General features: G+C 41.9%; 1 protein-coding gene across 1 annotated transcript in view; it reads right to left on the reverse strand.

The window, feature by feature from the left end:
• Positions 1-4,372: 4,372 nt before the first annotated feature.
• SCML4 (sex comb on midleg-like 4 (Drosophila)) overlaps positions 4,373-23,572 on the reverse strand; it is a 45,907-nt gene continuing 26,707 nt past the window's right edge. Inside the window, exons 5-7 of the mRNA XM_017827610.1 lie at positions 18,572-18,838; positions 9,741-9,886; positions 4,373-4,648 (exon numbers count right to left, since the gene is read on the reverse strand). Of these exons, the coding sequence (XP_017683099.1) occupies positions 4,523-4,648; positions 9,741-9,886; positions 18,572-18,838 (539 nt within the window). The 3' untranslated portion in view covers positions 4,373-4,522. The remainder of the gene's footprint in view (positions 4,649-9,740; positions 9,887-18,571; positions 18,839-23,572) is intronic.

Raw genomic sequence — 23,572 nt, forward strand, 5'->3', positions numbered from 1 at the left:
CCTGCTTTCTCTGACAAAGGTGTTTGAATTTGGGACAGCAAAACCCCTCAGACCAAATCCCAGGGCACAAGACCTCTTTCCAGCAAAACCAGTTTCAAACCAGGGTAGCAGCTGGTTTTGGTCCTTCCATACCTGCTGCCTTGCTGGAATGAACCAGCAGCAGGCAATCCTTTTGGGCACCTTCTCTGCCTCCCTCCTTGGTGCTTGGGGAAGAGCCAACCAACTGGCTCTGGGGAGGGAGGCTACATTTCAGAGAGGGGAAGTGCCTGAAAAGCATTTAATTTTAATTAATAAAAAGGGGGCATTTTATTCTTGCCTCCCTCTCCTGTGCCAACAGAGGACCAGTTGTACCCAGGTGGATGTCTGACCCTGGAGATGCTCCTTCGCGTGGTGAGCTGAGGGGTTATTCCTGGAAGGACCTGGGGAATCACCCTCCTGTTGTCTTTTTTCAAATAGAAACCATTCAAATGAAAAGAGAGAGAAGGCACTAACTAATTAACTGAAGGTTTTGGGTATGTTTTGGGGAGGTAAGAGCCGACAGATTCCTCCCTGAGCTTGCACAGCCCCCAGACTGCACAGCGAGGGATGGGAGGGTGCTGCACCCCATGGGCAGGAGGGACCATGGGGTGGCTGTGCCAGGGCAAGAGGAAAGGCCATCCATAACTGCTGCAGTCATGGCTGGGCTTCGGAGGGTGGTGTGTGCTCCTGTTGCTGATCCAACACAGAAACTTCATCAGCCATTTTCTTGTTTTGCTAATTATTGCTGGTTTTGCTAATAATGCTCTATTTAATCTCTTGCAGCTATCCATTCTTTAAGAGGGAAGGAAGTGTAACTCATGAAGACTGCTGACAACCTATAGAAATTCAGCAATCATTAAGGGTAATAACAGCCCAGGGTGATGCTTTACATGCCAGTCCCAAGGGTGCCTGCCTGCATTAATCACACTGTGTGAAGCTGCTAATGCTGCAAAGGCTACTGCACTGCCAAGCAAGACAGTGGGCTCTGAGAAGTGGAGGTATTCCCAGAGGCATTTCTTGAAACTCAATTAGGTCTGGCTAGGAAAGGAGGCATTTGCTGGTGCAAGAGAAGAGGCTGTGATGTCAGGTGGATGGGAAAGCAATGTGGGTGGCCTGTGTTGGCAGCTGATGCTGAGCTGGTCAGCCATGCTAGGTGCAAGAAGATGGTCTGCCAGGGAGGACTGTCTCCGTGCTCCCAACACCTTGTAACTGTCATTTCAGCAAGGGAGAAGTGGTCCCCAAATCCTTGGACTTTGCCTGCTTGCTTCTTTTTTTTTAAAAATAGTGAATGCTCACAAACAATTGAAGCTGCCTGAAGCAATCAAAGTGTCTTTTGATCCAGCTGTGAGTGCTTAGAAGTAAAAAAGAGGCACATGTGTTGTTTTAAAGGTATCACACATCCACCCACCTGTTGGGAACAACTGGGTTGGCTACAGCCTGAAGCAAGAGCTGGAAAAGGAATAGCAAGTGAAGTAATTTGTACAAGTGGTGTCTAGAGCAGCAGTCAATGGAGAAGCAGTTGACATGCATGCTCTGGTTCTTCAGCACCTGTTCCGAGGAAAAGGCCTGACACCCTCAGCACAGCAGAGCTGCTTAACTACCTTCACTAATAAGACTTGAAAGAGAAAAACTATTTACAATTGCAATATTACTGCAGTAATGTGTGTCTCCTATTGCCTCCCAGTGAAAAAAAAGCCAAAAAAACCAAACCACCATACAAAGTGGAATTCTTCTTACAAGCATTAAACTTACATGTAAAATGAATCCTCTTACTGCCTCCCCTGTGAAAAACAGAACATTAAATCTCATGGCCTGGACAGTCCTGATGTACCTACAAGTGTCATGTCAAATGAGACAGCACCACTGACTGTACACATCAGATACATACATGAAAACTATTTCAGCATATTGAATCATATGTATGAGCATCATTACCACCACGGAGTCTATTAATACTGCATTGGTATTATCAGCCCTCTTGGCTGTAATGTCTGGAGGTGGGTGGGGGGATGGAAGGAAGGGGTGAGACACAGAACAGAATGGGAAGGATTCTTATTCACAGGAGCCTGGTTCTGGGGTGGCTTTTTTTTCCCGCTCTCAGAATGAAATGTGAGGCTACAGATTCTCCAGGAAAAGACAAAAAAAATGCAAAAATCTTCTTTGAACACAAATGTTCTACTTCCAAAATGTCAAAATGATGTTTTGACATTACTGAAAGCTGTAGTTTCAGTTAAATAGAATTTAATGTTAGAAAGTGACATGCTTTTATGAAGAGTTTTGATTTTGACAAAGTGGGATTTTCCAGCACTGAAGCCATCTGATAAAGTCTAACCAGCCCTGACTATTGATATATTACAGCAAGATGGGGTTTAAAGTGGAGGAATTAAAATCACCTTTTGAAAAAGCACAGAGGTTAACTAAGTTCAAAATTGTGGGGAAATAAAAAGAAAAGATTGTCTGAGGACTCTCTGAAGGTGATATTACTAATACAGCAAGATTTTTATATATTCTGGGAATCTTTTCAGGAAACCTCCCAATTTATTTAAAAACTGTAAGAGTGAAGAATCAACTGTACAAGTTTGATGCTGATGAAGTCACCTCTGCCTCAACCAGATAGCTGACTGAATTTCCATTCTTTATACCACAAACAAAAAAATGATATTGGATGAGTGTTGTGTTCCAATCATTGGCACATTTAGGGTTCCATATATTACATAACTCAACAGTATATGACTTTTCAATTAACACAATTGTTCAGCTATTCCTATTAAGAGTGTTTTGGCATGCAGACAGGATTTGCTGAAAGCTGATCAGTCCTGTAAAGATACAATCCTGCAAATTTATGACAACTTCTTTAATTTGGGGGAGTAGTCCCCAAGAATTTGTGAAAGTCTTATAGGATATGGTTTCTCCTATTTTTAAGGATTTTCAGGATTAGGTCTTGAATGGGTAGGAGTTCTAGTCTAGTAACATGCATCAAGTTGAATTTTATTTTAAGAGGTATTTTTGGTAACATTCTTTTCTACATAAACAGGGTCGAATAGCATGATGTCTTGTGTATTATCAGGACCCCATTTCTCAAGTCAGCTTAGCCAACTAGCTCTAAAATCACCTGCATGACTTAAAAACGCTTGCTGCCTCTCCTTGTCATGCACTAAGGGTTTAAACTATATGGATGTGTCCCCTTGTAGTCCCTCTTTTAGATGAAAACAAGAACATACCCATTCCACAGATTACTTCCTCAGCTTGAGACCTGTTCTCTCCCCCGACTACATGGAGTATCAATGGGCACCTTTTAGATTTGTGTAAGAGGCAGAAGTGAATTTTTAATTCACTTGAGACATAAAGTCCAGCACGTCTATCTGTGTACTGAAAACCACGGTGCAATCAGAAACCAACCCTACAGCATCTGTGCTGGACCTGACCATTATTGCAAACTGCAGAGGTGTGCTCAGGTCCTCATGAGGAACACTCCCACCCGGCTCCCTCTCTTTTTCACGGTGCAAACGAAAACCCAGAAATGCTGCCCAGAATTTTTTTCTTAGAGTGCCACAAACTGTGTGCCAGATTGTAACGGCTCGGGGAAGGGAGCTGACAGCTGTGAGTGCCAGACACCGTGGGAGCTGTCCACCCCCTGTTTGGTGTAACGGGAAACATCCTGTCAGAAACACTCTCTGCATTTGGGCTTTTCCTGAATTAATTATCTGTAAATGGTAACGCGCTTATCCTGCTGGGAGTCTGTGATTCCTTGGCGGTACTCACGGATGTGCTCGCTTTGAGAGTCATGGTGGTCAAAGCTCATCAGACAGAACGGCATCATAGCTCCAGCCACAAGTTTGCTAGGGCTGCTCCCTCTAGCGGGGAAAAATACCTTAGCTGGGAAAAAAAACCTTTCCCCGGCTATTTTCTTTCTTTCTTAATTTTTTTTTTAAACTCTCTTTTCTGTCTTTTTTCTCTTTTTATTTTTTTAAATATTTTTTTTATTTTTTTTTTAATGTGAATGATTCAAGTTTTCCAGATAGTGCAAGACAGCTCCCATCAGACAGTAGGTGACCAAATGCTGCACTTTTTGAGTCCTCGAGCGAGGACAGTGTAGCTGGTGCCCAGCCGATGCAGGTCAGCGGTTACTCCTCCGAGGTGGAACCATGGCAAGTGAGGAACATTTCATTTGTCTTTCGGCAGTCCTCAGCATATGCTGTAACTACGTTTGGTTTTGATTTTCCACTTCTGATTACAAAAATAGGACTTACTATAATCATAATAATATTGATGATACAAAATAATTATTGTAATTATATAATTTTTGGCATATTATTAACACAAAGCAGCACAAAAGATCCCATTGGATTAAAAACAGGTGACAATGCACAAATGTTAAAAAAGACCAAGTCTTTGTTAAAAAAAAGGGAAAAGCAATCTGCAAATGAATGCATTTCTGTAAGGCAATATGTTACCTTTAGTTTTCCATCTAGATTTAGCTCAGATTCTGTTGTTCAAGAAATTGTTAGAACTTGGCTTGCTTGAGCTTATCAATGTGGTAACACAGTTTCAGCGCAGGTCCCAGTTTCAGCCCTAGGTATTTCATGATCATGTCGCTTTTCAGAAGTAACAAAGCATTGCCATCAATCTCCTGGTTTCAAAAGAGAGAAAGAGAATCAAATGTGTTAACGTCCTTTCCCCCACTGCATTCTGACACATTAAACAAGGTGAATTAGTAACAACATGTCTTTTAGGGGTAGCTGAAATGCCATGCATTTTGAAATTTCATTAAAAAAATTGAAATCTGAAGTATGCTAGAAGGAAGATGTAAAAGAGAGTTTAATTAAATACTACTTTTTATTCTCCAAGGAACTTTAAGATTTTTCTAGGTTTTCAATTATTTTGCAACTAAAAGGAAGATTTTTTTAAAAATCAGGGTTGCTCTAAACCCAGTTCTTAGAAAAGCCTAGAGAGAAAGGAATGAGTGATGGAGAGAGAGGGATGTGGCCAGGGAACTGCTGACAGCACACCTCTCGATCTCAGTTCCAGCTTTGTCCTTTGCTATCTGCATGTTTCACATATCTCCAGTAGGCTTATATCCAGTGAGGCATGTATATACATGTACATACCATATATATATATATATGCCACTATATATATGCCACATATATATATACACCATTCCGTATATATATATGGATTCTTTTCTTAAATTGAAAATAGCAGTAACTTGCTTATTTCATTGCATTTATTAATAAAATTTGTTAAATTTTAATTTATCTCCCATGTAAATGGATGAAATTGCCACCAAATTCAGTTGTTTACCCCAGATCTGTTGGCTTGACAACCTTGTGAAATTACAAAGTACTGTACTGAGCACTAGGTAGCCGTAGCGCACAGAGTAGTTCACACGTAGTTCTCTTTCACTATGAACTGTAGAACACAGAAGCTTTCAGCTATACTGTCCTTCCTCGGACCCAGTCTCTTTTTTCTTGACTATATTAGTGGATCTGCTAAAAAGTACTTGCCCTCCAGCACACTTACATACTTGGACCATCAGAGCTAAAACATCACAAGTGTATGCATACATATGCATACACACATATACACACACTCTAATGCTATATATATTGTGTTCTGTGATTTTGATGGTCAGATCTTTCCACTCTAATCCATTGTCTACTTATTAAGCAATACTATGGATCCTAATTTGCCCTGATCATTATTATTCCATTCAGTAGGTGATTTAGCTGATGAGCAGTTAAGGTCACTTTCTGATTAACTCAATCAATTAATAGTCTTCATTTTGCAACCCCCACTCTATCCATAATAGAAACCCTCTTCACCTTCCCTCTCTTTCTCATTATCTTAAGGAAGCTAAGGTAAAGTAAGAATAAGTGTTATGTATAATTACTATTTGCATAAGAAATAAAAAAAGATCTCCTCTAACTGTGGTGCTATAGGGCAAAAACACTGTTAAGGTTTAGGTGCAGAGACAGTTGTTTCTAGATGTTGAGTTCAGCATTTTATTATTTCCATTATTATTACTGTGTAGGGGTCAAAATTAAACTGGATGACAACAGTATGCCCAAGGGAGCATTTATATCCAATTAAATATCCCATATTAGCCATGTCTCTGTGCAGATTCTTGGCTTGACTTCTTTACAGTATTACTGTGTCAGCCATTTTAAAATAATTTAAAAAAGAAGAATTTGATAGCATGGTCCCCACATCTGCAATAGCCCCACCAGAAGATCTTGAGCCAGGTTAGGAGCTGGTAAAATACAGTGCCATCAGTGCAATTAGCTTGTTTCACATGCATTGAGATCTGGAACACTGCAAGTCAGAATATTGCGGGAGATCATTATCATGTTCCTGCAAGACAATGGACACAGAAAACATATGAGCTGTGAAATCATGATAGCGTGGATATGAACATATAGTTTCCTCCTGCATGAATGAGTATTACTGTGTTTGTGCTGGCCTCTTGCAGCACTTGTTCTGAGGATATTGTTCAAAAAGCAGACTAGCCCCTAAACAAGCTCTGTGCCATGCGAACGAGAATTGCAGCCAGTGGTGGATGTCCCCCAGATTGAGGGACACCTCTTTCTCTTTTAGTAAGATGAAAGTACCCACCTTCATGGGTGTTTAAGCACTTAAATCTAAGTAAAATCAAAGATTTCAGGATCTATATCATGCTTGGGATATAGATATAGACATGTCTTTCCCTTCTTTGGTATTCTACAGTGTCATGAACAGACACCAGCCCTGGTAAGGCCACCACCTGCAACAGGAGCGCAGCAAGTGGCAGCTCAGTGGTCAGTGCTCAGACACTTGAGATCGAGATCTGGAGAAAGACATGTGCTCATAAATCTAATGTCTAGCACTGTCAGAGATAGGTAGCTATTCGAATATGTTAAATTCAAAGTTTTTTGTCCCCTTCAGGTATGCATTTGCCAATCACTGGCCGTAATTAAACTGTCAGGCCATAACATTCCTTCAATCCCTTCCAGCTTGAGTTTTCTACCTGATAATTCCCAGTGTAACTCTTTCCACTTTGCCATTTCCCTTCCCCTAATCTTTCTACCAACCATTTCCTGCTGATAGAGCACTGCATAGTGCACAGTGCTGCTACAAGGTCCCTGGCCAGGCCGATGGCTCCTTTCCATGAGACCAAAAGCTCTGTCATCAATGAGCTTGGCTCTCCTTGGTACACAGACATGGTGAGGGAGCAGGGAACAGTGGAGGGGAGCTAGTACGATGTTTCTCAGTCTCTGGTAGACACTCTCAAGAGCTACCTGTGACAGAGCTCCTTGGGTGTCTTGGCAAGTAGAAAAGCTTCTGCTCCTGGTGGAAAGAGCAGAGACAGAGCCAGATCATCCTGCAGCACCTGTTGTGCCAGTGAAGGATGTGGGCTGCATGTAGGAAAAGCTGGCTCCGGGGACTGAGGTCAACACCCAAATAGTCTAATAGAGCAGTGGGAAAGCATACTGTCTGCATGCAGGATACATCCTCCAGCCTTTTCTTCCTGCTGGTCCCACCAGCCTCCCCCTCCCAGTGTCATAACTCAGATGAGTTGATTGCCAATGCAACTATTTCGGGCAATAGCTGGGCCTTGTCAATGACAGTAAGTGCTTCTACGTAAATTATGCACCCTCTTCACATAAATATTGAACATACAGGAAGATACGGCTGAGGTTAATGGACTAATCACTTGTCTCTCACCCCTGGGGTCTTTGTGCTAATCCAGATGAGGTTTGAAGGCTGAAAATTTGCAGGGACATATATAACTCAAAGGTGTAATTGAATTGAGTTGTGTGGCAATCATACCCAGGTTCTCACACCTGTGGCATATTTTACCAGGAAACCAATGATAAGTAGAGCCTATGGGTGCTGGGTGTGCAGCAAAGGAGGACAGGGACAGTCTTTAGTGGTAATTTAGCTTGATCTCTTCAGTCATAGAGCAGCTGCAGTATCATGGCATGCTCTAGTGCAGCTGGCCCATGATTGCCTGTACTGTGCCACTGCCCTGCTGCTACATAAAAGCATGTTGTGCCATACTTTGCTACAAGTGGAAACTAGAAAAAACTAGTGCTTTTGCACTCTTCATATTTACAAGACAAACTTTAAATGTTTGGTATTTTTTTTTCCTTTGGGATGTACCTATTTCTGCCTTGCACGATGCACAGTCCCTTCTGGTACTCTCAGAAACTCATTCTAAAGCAAGTTACTTCAAATCTGAAGGTGGCTTGTTTGTCTGCTTGGTTGCCCACATGACCAAAATAGGCCGTGTTTTCATTATCAACTTAGAAGGCAGATCTGACTTCTCTGCAGAAAGCAGGAAAAGTAGGCCAGCACCTGACCTGTACTTGCGGATTTGGCCCTAACGCCACTGTGCCTGCTGTTGCTCTCATGCCACAGGCCTGTCTACAGAATGGCAGATGACCTCAATACCTTCTTAGGGTAAGCAGACACTAAGGTCTGTGTTCATCTTCATTTTCATCTGCTCCTCAGTCACCTCCTCTCCTCAGTATCTGGAAATCCTGCATCTGGAGTGTAGCTGAAAGTCCATAATTTGTCTCCCTCAGCTGTTGTCTGTAGCCCCACATTCCTACCTATTGTTGCTGGCACATGGCAAGGAGTGAGATCTAGTCACCAAACCCTCTCGTTTGCTTTGCAGCCAGGACTCAGGGCTGAGGAGCAACTCTCATTTAGACCCAGGTCCAGGCACTTACATTCAAAGTTATGACCTCCAGCTGAACACAAACAAGTCACTTTTACAATAAAATCCATTTCTCATGGTCAGACTGAACTGATCAAAGACAGATGGAGAAGGCCAAAGATGCTAATAGATACACTGGTGCCAACTTCATGTGCAGCAGCAGAACAAGAAATTTCAGATCAGATGAGTTTACAGTCTTCCTCTTTACTAATTATGAATAATATAATTTCCATCACTGGAGATTGCATCACAAAAGCAACTACCATATCCTCCAGTGAGTCAGCAGGTCTGTTAAATTTGGTTATGTAGTTACATAATACTGAGGGGAAAAGGATTAAAAGCTTGGTTGTTTTAGGTTTCTCCTGCTAAATATCTGGAGACACATAAAAAATGGTCTTCAGAGAAGAATCATAGACATCCTGTGAAAAAAATTGTCATTGAGATGAGGCGGTTTTTGTGTCAATCTGACAATGAAAAATGAGCACCAGATCCTTAGTGCTTTCTTTCTTTGTAGGCTTGGCATAGAAATAATTTATGCTCTAGTAGTTGGGAACAAATAGTGAATATTTTATAAAGACACTGTTAGGGTCTCCCCATTGAAGGATAAATGGATAGAATAGCATAGTATGTCATAGAATAGCACAGAATAGGACTGTTTCAGTTGGAAGGAACCTACAGTGATCATCTAGTCCAATTGCCTGAGCAATTCAGGGCTGACCACATTACAACATGTTATTAAGGGCACTTTCCAAAAGCCTCTTTAACACTGACAGGGCTGGGGCATTGGCCACCTCTCCAGGAAGCCCATTCCAGTGTTTGACTACCTTCTCAAGGGATAAGTGAATTTTCCTCAGCACAAGTCCCTCAGAGAGCCACCCTCGCAGGGCCCTGTGTTCAACCTGATTGACCACAAACACTGCCTGTAGCAGCCAAAGGCAGCTGAGAGTACATGTGAGACATGCACTGGCTATCTCTTGGGACTTAAATTACCCAGAAGTGGTAAGGGCAGCCTTCTACATACGTGTTTTCTGAAGAGCTCCACGTGGGGACCTAAAGCGTGGGGGTCTGCATCCTTCACAAACCAAACCACATCATCCACCGTCCAGGTCAAAGGATTCTTGCTTGATGGTCGAGCTGCATCTTGTTGTTCTGGTGAAGGACTCGAGGCTATTGGTACAAAAAAGCCCACAGCAGCGGATTACAATGGCACAAAGCAGTTTCCTTGGTTTGTGAGTATGCAGGGGTGTGGCAGTCCCACTGTGGCATTGGATGTTGGACCCGAGTGTGCAAATATCAGCCTGAGATGGTGAAGTAAGGAGAAAAGGGGACATGGAGTGGTTTCCGATCTGACTGCTTATCAGAAAACACAATCCCAGCTGGCGAATTGCGTTAAAAAACATGAAATCCTCAAGTTCCTGCCGGGGAAGGAAAAATGTGCCAGCTGCCAGGCTCTTAAACCGAGCTGCCCCTGCTGTCTGATCTTCAAGCAGCAGGGATCTTGGCTCGAGAAGACGCTACCCTCCCACCTGGAGAGAAAATTCTTCAGCACTAAACAAAGGAGTTTGCCATTGAATGCAAAGGCTAGAAGATAAAATCAGGATTTAGCAAATAGGTTTTCTTCCTTTGCAGTCAGATATCCAGACTTACAGCTTAAAGGAAGGTTTCCAGTCCATATCCTCCTAATCTTAGTCTCTCACAAAGCTGATGGTCTCCAATGAATGCTGATTTGGAAAGTTACTAAACATGTGAAGATGAACATTGCACATGTGACTTTTTAATGGTATAAGCCCTGGATGATTTAAGGTCACTTCAGCTTGCTGTAGCTTTAAATCAAGTGAATAAAGGCACATTGGAATGAAAGTGCATTTATGTTTTTATTCTTGGCCTCTGCAGAATTATAAATCTGAACCTCCACCTCTATAATTTGTACCCTCATTTATGCTGCTTCACTATGACGAGAACTATACTATGCTAGGTTACAGGAAAGCTCTTTCTGTTTGTTTATATCCACATCAAGCAAACTTTGCCTTAGCAAGCAGCAGCATACAGATATATAAAATGTTACTTGCCCACATCTGCTTATCTCTTTCTGTCAAGGCCCAGTTTTTAATGAGAGATGTGCAAATGGTAAGCAAGCAAACACTACAGAAGACTAGAAATGAAACAGAAGAGTGTAGGTAGAGGGAGACCACAGGTACCTAAACTGGAGCCTGGAGAAGCCCCCAGGTAGACAAGAGGCAATCAGAACTGCTGAGGAGAGAAGGGATGAGCTTTCCAGAGAAATACTGAGCTTATAGAAACAGACTAGATGTATAAGTATCCTCATGCGTGACTCAAAACACGATTCTAATGCATGTGAGCAAATGTACTGGGCTGGGTTTGTGGTTTATGTAGGTTGTCATTTCATTGACTTCAATAGAGCTCTGCTGATTTACATTAGCTGAGACTTTGCCCATATATGCCCAATAATGGTTTTATGTGCACATTGGCCCTTTTTTTCTTGCCACTATGCTCATCTCACAGTATAATGTAATGAGGTATATTTTGCAGTTACTCAGAATGAACTCCAGAAAGCAGTAGTGCTATGAATTTGCAAATCTGGTTGATGGGCTTCATAATGGGATGGAATGTAAATATCATGATAATTGCACTCTCATTTGCTAAGTCACTGTTCTGGATATAAAGGACAAGGAATAGCCGCAGGTCTTTTTAATTAGACAGCAAGGACTGGTGTTCATATGGACTCAGGCGACCCTGGGCTCTGCTCACAAAATAAATGCAATACACAATGGTACAGACACCATCTGGAGCCTTTGGCATGAAACAATGAAGACAAAGAGTGTAAAATGAACAGGGTAATCTTGGCCAACCCCTGGATCATCAGTAACATTTAGGAACTTTGTCAGGGACAAGCGGGAGAACTGAAACTTGTCTGAGAGATAGAGGGGAGAGTATTTCTCCGCTTCGTGATCTGTCGGTGGTTTGGATGCCAGCTGATGTGTGAAGGTATTGGGCACTACAGCACCTCAAACCAAAGGTCGGGGAGAAAAACAGGCTTTTGCAAACTAGGTGGAAAATAGAGGGAGGAGACAAAGGTTTGGCTGTGTGCAAAGTATTGCAGGAGTTTCCATGCTACTGCCATAACCTGGTCAGGGGAGATGTCGTGCCATTGCTGAGAATCCCATTTTTCCCCTTTAATTTGTATAAACGTAGGGAAAGCCCAGAGGGCTTATCCTGCGATTCACACTGGGCATAAAAGAGCAGCCTGGAGCTCAGTGACTCTTGCCTGCAACCTGATCCTTCCAGAAATACAATATCAGGAAAGGGCAAAGGGTAGCAGAGAGACCCGAGTGCAGCTGGGAGCCTTCACAGGTATTGGAAGTACCTGTAATGAAGGGAAGGGGGAGGAAAACAGAAGGTTGAAATGACAGGAGGAATCTGTTCATTCCTTCACAATCTAGCAATCAATAGCACAAATCTGATTTCTTAAAGACAAATGCATAAATGACCTTTCTAAAGAGACTACCTGGCTAGAACTCTTACAGGCCCTAGCAGGTGAAGATAACCCTATCAAATCTCCACCTGAGGTATAACATAATAATATAAAAACAAGAATTATGGGTTGATATTAATTCTTCAAATATTTTTTTACTTTATTTACCTACCTAGTATCAAGTCCTGGATTATCCTCTGCTTTCTTATGAATTAAGATGTGTTATTTTACTTGTGTGAAAGGGGCTATCTTTAAATGTTATTAATAAAACTGGGATACCACCAGTTTGTGGCCAAATATCAATTTCTAGCTGGTGAGTTTGGAAACAATCTGGTTTTCCATATATTTTAGAATTTATTTTGCTGCTTAATTTATTTGGCTTTTTTAACATTTTAGTTTACCCATTTGAGTGTAATTTCTCTATTTACAAAAGAAAATAGATCACTTCATGTCTACACAAAGGCACGGGGTTTGTTTCAATACCACCAGTTTGCTAAAAGACTATATTAAGCATGAAAGTGTTTGATGGCAGCGGGGCAAGTGCTATACATTTTTTCTTATCTGAAGGTGTTCGCACTTAACCTAAGAATTAGATAAATGAGGAAGTCTCATGTCTCCAGGGTATCCTATGCCATCCTGTCATCAGAATTAATCAAGATGATAATGAATACTCAGATTACAAAGAGATGGGAGTGCTTGCGACCAATAATTATTTTTAGAGATCATAATCTAGGTCAAATCCAATTTCCTGTTTTTGACAGGTGGCAAAAATTTGTCAAATTAATGGAATGGGATATGGAAATTTAGGTAATCAGAGGGAAGCACTTTCCCCTCCTGTTTCAAGGATATTGGGGAAAAACAGTGAAGAGGTTCCTCTGCAGGGGAAAGTCTCTGGGCATCCCACTTGAGACCATTGCCTGCACAGAAACAGCTGGAATTATCACATCAGTGGCCAAAGCCAAGTGAAGCTGAGAGAAAGACCTGAGTGGCCTGGCTTGGTCTGTGCTTTCACTCCACACAGGCTTTTCTCTGCCACTCACCTCAGGACCTTCCTGAGAAGGAGAATGAAGAGAGAGCCAACACCCAAATGGCTGCAGAGGTATGACAAGAAAATAAAATGCTAAGATGGAGTTAAACCTGCAAAAGAAGGAAAGACAAATAACAGACTCCCTAAATATGTTCTTGGCAAACAAACAGAGCCCAGAGGGAGTACAGTCATTGATAGATAAGAGTGGAAAGGGAGTGACAGATGAACTTTAATATTGCTGCAGGCCTAAATGATTTCTTTGCCTCAAGGGAAGGGGGTGGGAATGAAATTTTAAAAAGTTCTCTCTGATTGCACTGGAGCAGATAATAAGGAGCAGCAGATCTACTGAAACTAAGCAGAAGTAGCAGACCCTCAAAGGCGCAGAGAAATGGGAGTTATTTTAAAAACAAACCACCTCAGACTATAAAAAATGACAAAAGGAAAGCTTTGTAGAAGCCACTTTTCTAAAAATCTATGGCATGCCAAGTGGGAGGAGAGGTAACAGAAAAGCAGGCATCTGGGACAACACAATTACAGGATATTTATGAGCATTGGGGGGGTTGATGAGCCATGGTCAGCAGAGAGCTCTGCAAAGAAGATTGGGTTTAACGTGTCCATTTGCACTGGCCAGCATTTGCAGGACGTGTCAAGCACCACCTGGCTGGTGTCCTCAGCCTTGCAGTGCATCGGAGAAGAGTCCCTGTCCCACCAGGGTAGCAGCTGCTCCCACTTACAGCATGGCACACACCGTGTGGGGATGAAACATCGCAGGTGCTCCTCCGCCCGCTGCAGACGCAGCCCAGCATCCAGCTGCACGAGATGTGGCCATGGGCGTTAAATATTTATTTGTCCTTTTCTTACTTTGCCTCTCTTTTGTAGTGGGAAAAAAAAAGACAGCTCACTGAAAGCACCAAAATTTTCAGACTGTAAATGTCCTAAAAAATTAGCAGGCAAGCTCTATTTGCTGAAGAAATGGTACCCAACAGGGAGGCTTACAACGCCATCAGCAGCTCCTTTGCCTTCGGGAGGTGCTGGATCTAGCTCCCACAAGGTGCTTGCAGCATTATTCTGGAAAAACAGAAATTTCTAACCCTGTGCCTCCAAATGTTTTCAGGAAATATATGCATTAACAAGCAAAATTGCCTCTATAACAAAGACCCTCAGGTGATAATAATTAACTGCTAATATTGGATAATAAAATTTACATAAAAATAACAAGCTACAGGGCAAGGTTAAGGTTATTATATTGTGGTTGAACACACAATTCTTCATACTTGGGATAAAGGCTTTGTCTGTTATGTAAGCAGGCTTGGAAAGGTTTATGATGTCCTTGACTATTCCTTCCCTGATTTAAAAGCTTCAGTTTGGCAAATGATGACAGGAAAGTGCATGTTTATCTGTTAGCAGCCCCAACTGGCTTTCTGAAATGAGATCTTTTTTATTTTTTTTTCTGAATTTTTTAGCATAATCAAGGAGAATTAGGCATCAAGCTTCCAATCGCATTAATGAGAGCTTTGAGGTTTAATCTCATCCATTCCACTTGAAAGACATGTTCTGCTATGCACTGAGATATGTTTTATGATTATGGTTTTTTCCATTATATTTGCCCACCATGATAAATAAGGCAAGATATTTTTCGTAACTATCCCTAAATAAATAGGATTGGTTTGAGGTTTCAGAGATAAATTCTTCCTCTTTTTAATGAGTCCTGCCCATCCCTGCCTTGTAAGTATACAAACTGAAGAGGATAAGAACAGAGACTGGCATGCACCACTTACTCATCTTTGCTTACTTATGATTCAGCAACATATAAATTATGCCTAGAAAGAAAAAAAACACATACGCAGATTCCAAAGACTTTTGCAAGAGAGACTTTGTGAAAGCAGTAATCAAACTCCAGTGTAATTGCATTAAGGTAATTGCAGAAAGATGTGTATTTTAAAAGTCTGGGATTGCCAGTAGAAGCGGAAGCAACATGGTGGGTGAAAACATGATAGCTGTGAAGAAATACGGTCTCTAATTTTAAGGGGACCAGGAAATGCTTTGTAGGACTCTGGTGAGATTGCAGTGTTACAGAGCTGACACTACGGCAAATGAAGTAAGAGGTGAAACCAGTCTGTGACTGGAAACATTAAAGTGTCTTAATGCTGAAAGTGATATTGTCATGACTGTGTGAGCACCTTGACTTCATGGATCTCACTGTGTTGCCCATTACAGCCACAGAAAAGTGCCTGATGTGTCTGAGAGCAAGTGGCTCTCCTCTGTCTCAGAGGACCCGGCTACTGCCATGGACTACAGGAGACTGCTGGAGTCTCCAGAAAGCAGCTGAGTGAATCAGAGGAAACATGATGGATGGTGGTGGCACAAATGTGCACTGGCTGTTTGTGCTGCCATACATGGGTGGAGCACAGGGGATTGCTATTCCCTCTGTTAGAGACCTTGACAGGAAACCCATCTCTGTATGGGTAGATCCTAATCTACAGTGGGTGATACTAGGACTAATAAATTGTTAAAAATTAAAAAAACAAAACCCAACAGTATCAATGAATCCATAACCATTTAAATCATGTACACTGTATACCTTTTGGTTTTAGGAAGCCCTTACTGTTGAACTGGCCAAATGACACAGAGATTCCAGAGGATCGAGGCTATGCAAGCGTCAAATACTTGTCACATAAAAAAATACTAAGGTGTTTTGGGATGGGTCCTATTAACCCCAAGTATTATATATAACAGCTTCAAGTCAGTTCTAACTGCTTTAGAGATACATGTCATGGATGCCTGGTTCGAACACAATCTCTTCCTCTTTGCTCCTCAAAGTGCTTTAGTAAGTTTTAAACTAGAGAAATAGAGGAACCTGCAAAGCCTGTTGCATGACCACTCTATGACTTTTTTGTTGGTTCAGTTCTGCAGAAAATATGTGCCATATTTCAGCCTTTCATTTTGTAGACTGTGGGGTTTGTGGGAAGTCACAAAAAGAGAGATGGAGCTGTCTCCTGAAGCTTAGCTTCATGCTCAGGACCATGCAGAACTTTCACAAGGCATTGGCTGAGACTGAGAAACGGTGACATTCAGAATCAGAAACAAGAAGGGAAAGTAATGCAGCTGAACAAGCTTAAGATGGTCTGATTTTAGGCTTCAGCCTCTTGAATATAGTTTCCATCCCCTGATACCACGAGTTTTCTGCACACAACACATTTTTAAGCATGGAAATTTTTTGTGTGCTGAAATGCACAAAGTATTCAATAAGCCACTGAGTGATTCAGGGAAGAAAAATCTATGAAGGGTTACTAAACATGAATCCGCCACCTCTGGTTCAGGAAGTCCTTGAGCCACAAATTTCTAAAGGCAGAAAGGGTAGTGGGTAGTGCACCACCTCTGCATTTATCCCTTTCCTTGGGGCACGCGGCTGTTCCATGGTGGAGACAGGATGTGTGGCTAGACAGACCTTTGCTCTGAACTGCCCTGGCTCTTCACATATACTACAAAGAGATAATGAGTGATATCAAGCAGAATGATAAAGATTTTTAAAGCAAGTAAGTAACAACATTGTTAAGTCTTGGCTTCTCACAGCTGCCAACTATAAAACTTGACGAAAGGGTCCCAGTTCTGCTAGGAGGCTCTAAGGAAGCAGTAGGAGGCACGTTAAGCCTCTTGTCCTTCCAGCACCTGATTATGGCAGCCTGAGAGGCACTGAACAAGATCTGAAAGAAAGTGGCTTTTCATTTCCTTTTCTTTGTAACTGAGGCCACCAGTTCCTAGTGATGACCTTTTACAACTTGTTTGCAGTAGTGCATTTCTATACTATCTACTTTGCTTTGAGTAAAGTTGACTCTGTAAGTAAAGGAAAAAATAATGAGAACCAAACACTTACCAGTGGTCTCTATAACAGACTAACAGGGGTAAACCAAGGAAACAAGTGTGTGAAAATAATAGCAAAGTGAATGGTGGTTTTGGGTAGCTATTGAACATTTAAGAAGGCAAACTTAGATAAACAAATGAATACAATGATAAATACTTATCATACACATTTTGGAAGAAAAATGCTCTAAAATATTAAATAGCAAAAGTTCAGGAACAAGAAATAATACAGGTGTTGGGGAGGTGAGGGGTACTGAAAGAATTAAGTGAAGATTAAGAAAAGGAAAAAGAAAGAGGTTCTGGAATGGCTTCCAAGCAAGAATATGCAGAATCACTTGAAGTTTCCAGGGACAATGCAAGGGGAAAAAGACAATGTAATGATCTAATGGTAGACAAAGGGACTAGGGGAATCAGAAAGGCTTCTGCAAATATATAAAGATTTTTAAAAAACCACACTAGATTGATGGTAGACTCCATTAATAAATGAGGAAGGAAAGAAATTAATGATTTAAAAATGGCTGAGACATTCAACTCCTTTGTTAGATATATCTTCAAAATGAAAAATGCATAAATGAAGTTTGAATAATTAGTAAAGGTGAAGACACTGTTGTAATCACTACTGATAAAGACCTGCTAATTGAGAACTTGGAAAATGCAAACAAAGTTAAGGGAAGCTCAGTGAATTAGCTAACCTGTTTGATGAACTTGGGTAATTTCTAGATGAAAAAAAATCATAGTTAATAGGAACTATTACTGATGGGCAGAGCAACTGACCCAGTAAATATAAGTCCTAGCAGTATAACTGGACAAAAATACAAAGAAAGGGAAAAAGAAGAGTCATTGAATGCAGTGGTTCCCATGGCATCCCTTGCATTTGCAGATAAACTTCTTAAGACTTTGCTCCCTGAAGAACAAAAGAGCCTTGAGCAGTGAGCTAAATTATTTCAAAAAATATATGTTCTGCTGAGGAGTCTTTTTCAAGCAAAATCTGGCTTGGTTCATGATTAAAGGGGCAGGATGGGCCACACACTGGAAGCAAAACCTTTTGCGAAAATGCTTTAAGGTAGGCACTAATATTTGGGTTTGTTCTGCATCATATCTTATACACAGCTGGTGTCATACAAATAACCTGCCAGTAGGCAGTATCAATCAATTAGGAGGAGTGCTTTATATATTAATATTTATATCTCTAAGTTGATAATAACAGTTGTGATTGCCACACAATTATACATAATACATATCTTTACATAATAATAGCTTCAGGAAACATTCACCTTTTTATTTAATGATGAACAGATTGATTTTATGTTTACCTAGGTTATTATTTCTCCTTCTAAGTGGAAGCATGAGTGGTCTGGATGGATTCTATCACAGAACTACCTCACTAATTTTCTTGCGAATTTGGGAATGAGTTGAGACTCCAGCACAGCACCAAGCATAGCACATCACTAAATGGAAGATGTTTTATTACCACTTCTATTTCCTTCAAGACAGGCCCCATTCCTTGTTGGGCTGGAATTCTGATGCCGCAAGCCAGTAGATGAGGACCCCCCTGAAGACATTTGAGCAGGATGATGGCTACAGGAGGAAGAGGAGCCTCCAGCAGGATGTCCATCTGCAGGACTCTGACGCACAGTGTACGCGGAACCCATGCAACCGAAGGCAGAATTGGCAGGATCCAGGCTGTACTGCTTCCCATTTGCAGGATCAACCAGGTAGTCCTCAGGTATAACTGTTTCTACTCAGGAAGTCCAGACACAAAAGAAACATCGGTAAAACAAAACCAATTTTAATTCAGTTTGTGAATTTTTTTTCAAAATTCCCTTTTTTTTGATCAAAAAGTATAGCTCCATTTCCAACTTTCTGTACAGATAGCTGGCTCCAAGAGGGATCCTTGCTAAGAATTAACGAAGGGAAGCACAACCATTCAGAGGTCAGTAGAGTCACAACAGGAAAACTAGGGCTTAATGCGAGTCATCCATGTCAGCTTACAGCATATTCTCTGTAAAGTCCTGGGCCATGGACTGGCGGGTCCCATTTGCCTCATGGTGCTCCTTGAATACCACCAAGACTAGAGGATTGAAAGGAAAGAGGCAGGGGAGGACAATGGGACAAGTTTGTTGGGTTCATGCCTGGCAGCCAGTAGGAGGGAGTGAAGGTAATAAACCAAAGCTTTCTGGCTGCAATTAGAATGAATCAGAAGTATCCTCAGCCACAGACATCCATCAGGCCTGGTATCCTGCAAGGATGACTGAAGATTACACCCAAGGTTTATCACAGACATATATGTGTAAGGGAGTCACTTGGACCTGACTTGGGTTCAGACAAGCACGCTGACATCACAGATGATTGCAGACCATTGCTATGGTTCCTCTCCTATGCATTGTACTTTTCACACTAGGTAGGAGCTAAATACCTTGCTTTTCAGATTCCTCATAATAAACCAAATTCTGCACTTAAGGACCTATTTTAGAGAATTATATTCCCCTATGGGGTTTGGGGTCTAATGGACAGGCATGAGGCAGGTCTAGTCTAAGGTTTTGCAATGTACAGACTTCTTTTTGCCAGTTCTTCTCAGACCTAGGTCCAGGTCAGTCACTTCCAAGTTCATGTCATTGTCCTCCTCTGGCCAGCCCCAGTCTCCTCCCAACAGGCATCGATATTCAAGCTACTTCCTATTTGCTTTTTTTTTGTCTTCATCAAAAGATTATCAAAGGTCTTCCTCCTCGTTCCCACTGCTGTTTTCCCTGCAAAACCAGCCCTCCTCTCACTCAGCCCCAGGTTTATCACTACTGGGATACCAGCAGAGCTCCTGGAAACCTCTCTAAGATCCCAACCTTCAGAGAACACTACTGGCAATCTGCGCTTTAGAGATTCCCACTCCCACTGGGTGTTAACACCTGGCAGGCAGGGAGCCCCTAGATTAGGGAGGTGCCTTCCATTGCCCCAAGATGTTTCTCTGAGCTGTTGAAAAGTCTACTTTCCTCATCATGCGTATGCTCCCTCCAGAGACATCTAAGCAGGGTGAAATTACCCGCAGGGTGTCACACACCATCTTCCCTGCCTGAGCAACACCCTCCTCCTGACATAGCCTTATTGAATAACAAGAATTTATGCTGTAATTCCTGCCGTAAGACAAAAACTACATTGCTAATAGATGTTGAGGCTGTATGTAGCAGAGTTTTCCTTTTAATTTACATTTTTACTCTTTTCCTTTAAAAAGAAAACCCAAAACCTACTTGGCAGCTGTGTACAGTAGCTGATGTTAAACAAACATGATTTAGTTCGACAACTCAAATACTAAAGAGTTGTGCCATGCCAGCATCCTGGCTTGGGTGTTAAGCCACAGAACAGATTTTTGTTACATGATTGCCTGACTTTTTATTTTCTTGCTGCTGTCTTTCAAAACTTTGTCCCACTTTGGGCCAAGACTGGACTCGCCATAAGGCAAGCATCAGATTTGAGGGAAAGCTGTAAATGTAAAGTTTCCTCGCTTTTGGACACTTGCCTTTGCAACTGCAAGTAACTTTCCTTTAGCAAGGCTTTTTTCCCTTAGATTATTTGGATTCTTAAAGCATACTTTCAGGCCTCCTGCTGTTTCCTGCCAGGGGTTTTTGAGCTTGATTCTCACACAAATTCAGATAGGGTGTAATTCAACTGAATTCAGTGGAGTTCAGCTAACATAACACGTAAGAGAAATGGGAATCAGACACCCTGAACCTTTCTCCCTAACCTCCAACAGATGCCAAAATTATATAGTGATTGAGCTAAATACCTTGCTTTTCAGACTCCTCCCAATAAACCAAAGAAAATCCAATCAAGCCTCCTCATTCAAAGGAATTTAATTACTGTGTAGAACACTTGCAATAAAAGCCTCTTACGCATAAAGAAGACGGCTCTTTCTGCAGCATCCTGCCTGCACTGCATGGAATAATTATGCCTCTTGTGAATCATTACCTCTTTATTCCAGGAAAAGAATGCTCTTTTAATATGATTACAATATGAAGAAGACATAGACGATCAAGACAACAAACAGCACATTAAAAGAGCCGGGCTAAATAAACAGCATACAGCTTTTATTACTAGGGATTTAAATTACTCCAAAATTTGTGAGCAGACACCAGGGATTTTTTGACTGGTGTCGGACTCTCTCAGTATTCTGTGTGAAATAAGATACATGCAGATGAAATCTTCCTGTGGAAGGACACCCATGAGTTGTGTGCTAGAGAGTTGTGTGCAAGACTATGACGAGGAGCCAGTTGCTGTCTGTTCTGTTCCTAACCTTGCCTAAGACTCTTTTCTTGATCTAGATCAATTTATTCCACGTCTCTGCTTTGAGCTCCAAAATGGTAGTAATGATGTCTATTGTCACAGACCAAGGAGGAGCCTCCATGCATTACTGTATGAAACATTCCCCAGTGGAAGGTGCTCTGGAAATTTGAAAAGTCATGTTAATGTCTTCATTGGACCATTACGGTTGGGATGACTGAGAAATGCATGGAGGCCAGTACAAAGCATGGTACCACAGGGATCTAACCTGGCATCCAGATTTGGTCTCTGAAATATCAGGCAGACATGGACAAACCAGTGAGTTCAGTGGAGGGCCATCAAGAGGCCTGGGGCCTGAAGCACTTGCCCTGCTCAGGAGAGGTGGGAGAACAGGACTTATTCAGCCTGGGGAGAGGAAGCTTGGGGTGTGAACCTAGCAGCAGCACCACAAAACCCACAGAGAGGTTGCTAAAAAGATAGAGCCAGGCTGTTCACTGTGCTGTGTGGCAGATGAACAAGAGACAACAAGCAAAACTTGGAATGAAAATTTCAGACTGCATATAAGGAGAAACCTTTTACCCATGAGTACAGTGGGGTGGTGGCAGAGGCTGCCCAGAGAGACTCTGCAGACCAGATTGGACAAAGCCCTGAGCAACCTGGTGGGATCCCATATCCCATAGCTGACTCTGCTTTGGGCAAGGGGTTTTACCTGAGACCTCCTGGGGTCTCTTCCCACATGAATTGTCCTATGATCCTATGACTGACATTTTCTCCACTCCAAGAAGCAACCACAGAGGGTTCAGGAGAACCATGATAAGGGCTCATGTTAGGGGTCCAGGGTGTCCTTACTGTGGCACAGAAGGAGGGATGAGCTCCACTGTCCAAAAACTGAAGAAAATGGGGAAAGCTCTGTGCTCATATTTCTCCAGCTCCTTGTTAGTTTGTACCACAGAGAAGCTGCAAGACTTGGGGTTCCACTGATGATGTACACGAAAATATCTGCCTTTTGTAAGCTCCCAGAAGGCTTTATAAAGTGTATGGCTTTCACAGCTTCTAATCCCACTTTGGCCAATTAGGAAAAAACATGTTTTCTTAGACAATAGAAGAAAATATGACTCTCTATTGAGGTTTAAAATGCAACGGTTTCATGAATCTGTAGCTTAGCCCTTTTGTATTCTGTCACACTCCATATTTTATTTTCCAGGTAGTCAGTGTCACATACTATTGAGAAATTAGTACACAATGCTTTAAAGTAGGATTTATGAGAAAGCTGCTTCGAGCTTTTGCTATAGGCACAGTAGTCTCCATTAGAGCTGTTCACCACTCTGAGATGCTCAAGCCGTTTTGGCATAGTTTTCCTTTCAATGAGTGGTGCACAGGTTATTGGATTGAAATGCCCAAGGCTGTTACATCCAGCACACCTTAAAATGCAACAACAGAGAAGAGAGAAAAGCCACAATTACTTTTGCAATTTAAAAATACACATTTCTTTATCTGAGCTTCTTTAAAATAACAGCCTGTATTGTCTCTAGCCAGATTCCTGAAGATTAGGCAGCTGAGAGTTAGAACAGCCTGAGAACCTGCAGCTATCATCCCAGCTCTGCTGCAGCCTTCTGGAGTGACCTCAGTCAAGTTATCTCTCATCTCTGGATCCCAGTTCTCCATTAGGATGAAGAGAAATACTTGTTTTGTCTCTCACTTCTGGAACACATTAAGTTCTTTGCCTCAATCCTATTTGTTTGCCACTATGGAGTACCACATAGATGCATACTGCAGCATCTGGGAATAGTGGATCTAATCTCTTACTTTTTCTTCTACATCTCACAAAAAGTCCAAACTTATTCTGCTAAAATTTCTCCTATAGGTAAAAGCTGTTTCTACATTCCAGAGACACTATTCTGCCTCTCCCAGGTCAAACATGCCTTGTGCTGCTTTCCTCACCTGCTGCTGCTCCCACACCACTGATTGTGTTGTATGTCTCTTCCTTTACCTGTCTCAGGCTCCCTTCCCTTATATCCCCCCCACCACCCAGTTTCTCCCTCTATTCTTCTCCATCATGTCTTTCTGCTGCTTCTTCCATTGTATTCCTACCATCTCTTGCTTCAACACCGCTTTCCTGCTCTTGCAGCATCACCCTCTTCCCATTTTGCCAGCTGTTTTCCTATCTCTCTTTTCTGTTTTCCTTCCTCCCATACTGCTGACC

This window comes from Lepidothrix coronata, unplaced genomic scaffold, assembly GCF_001604755.1.
Source record: "Lepidothrix coronata isolate B3197 unplaced genomic scaffold, Lepidothrix_coronata-1.0 Scaffold5, whole genome shotgun sequence".
NCBI classification, from domain to species: Eukaryota; Metazoa; Chordata; class Aves; order Passeriformes; family Pipridae; genus Lepidothrix; species Lepidothrix coronata.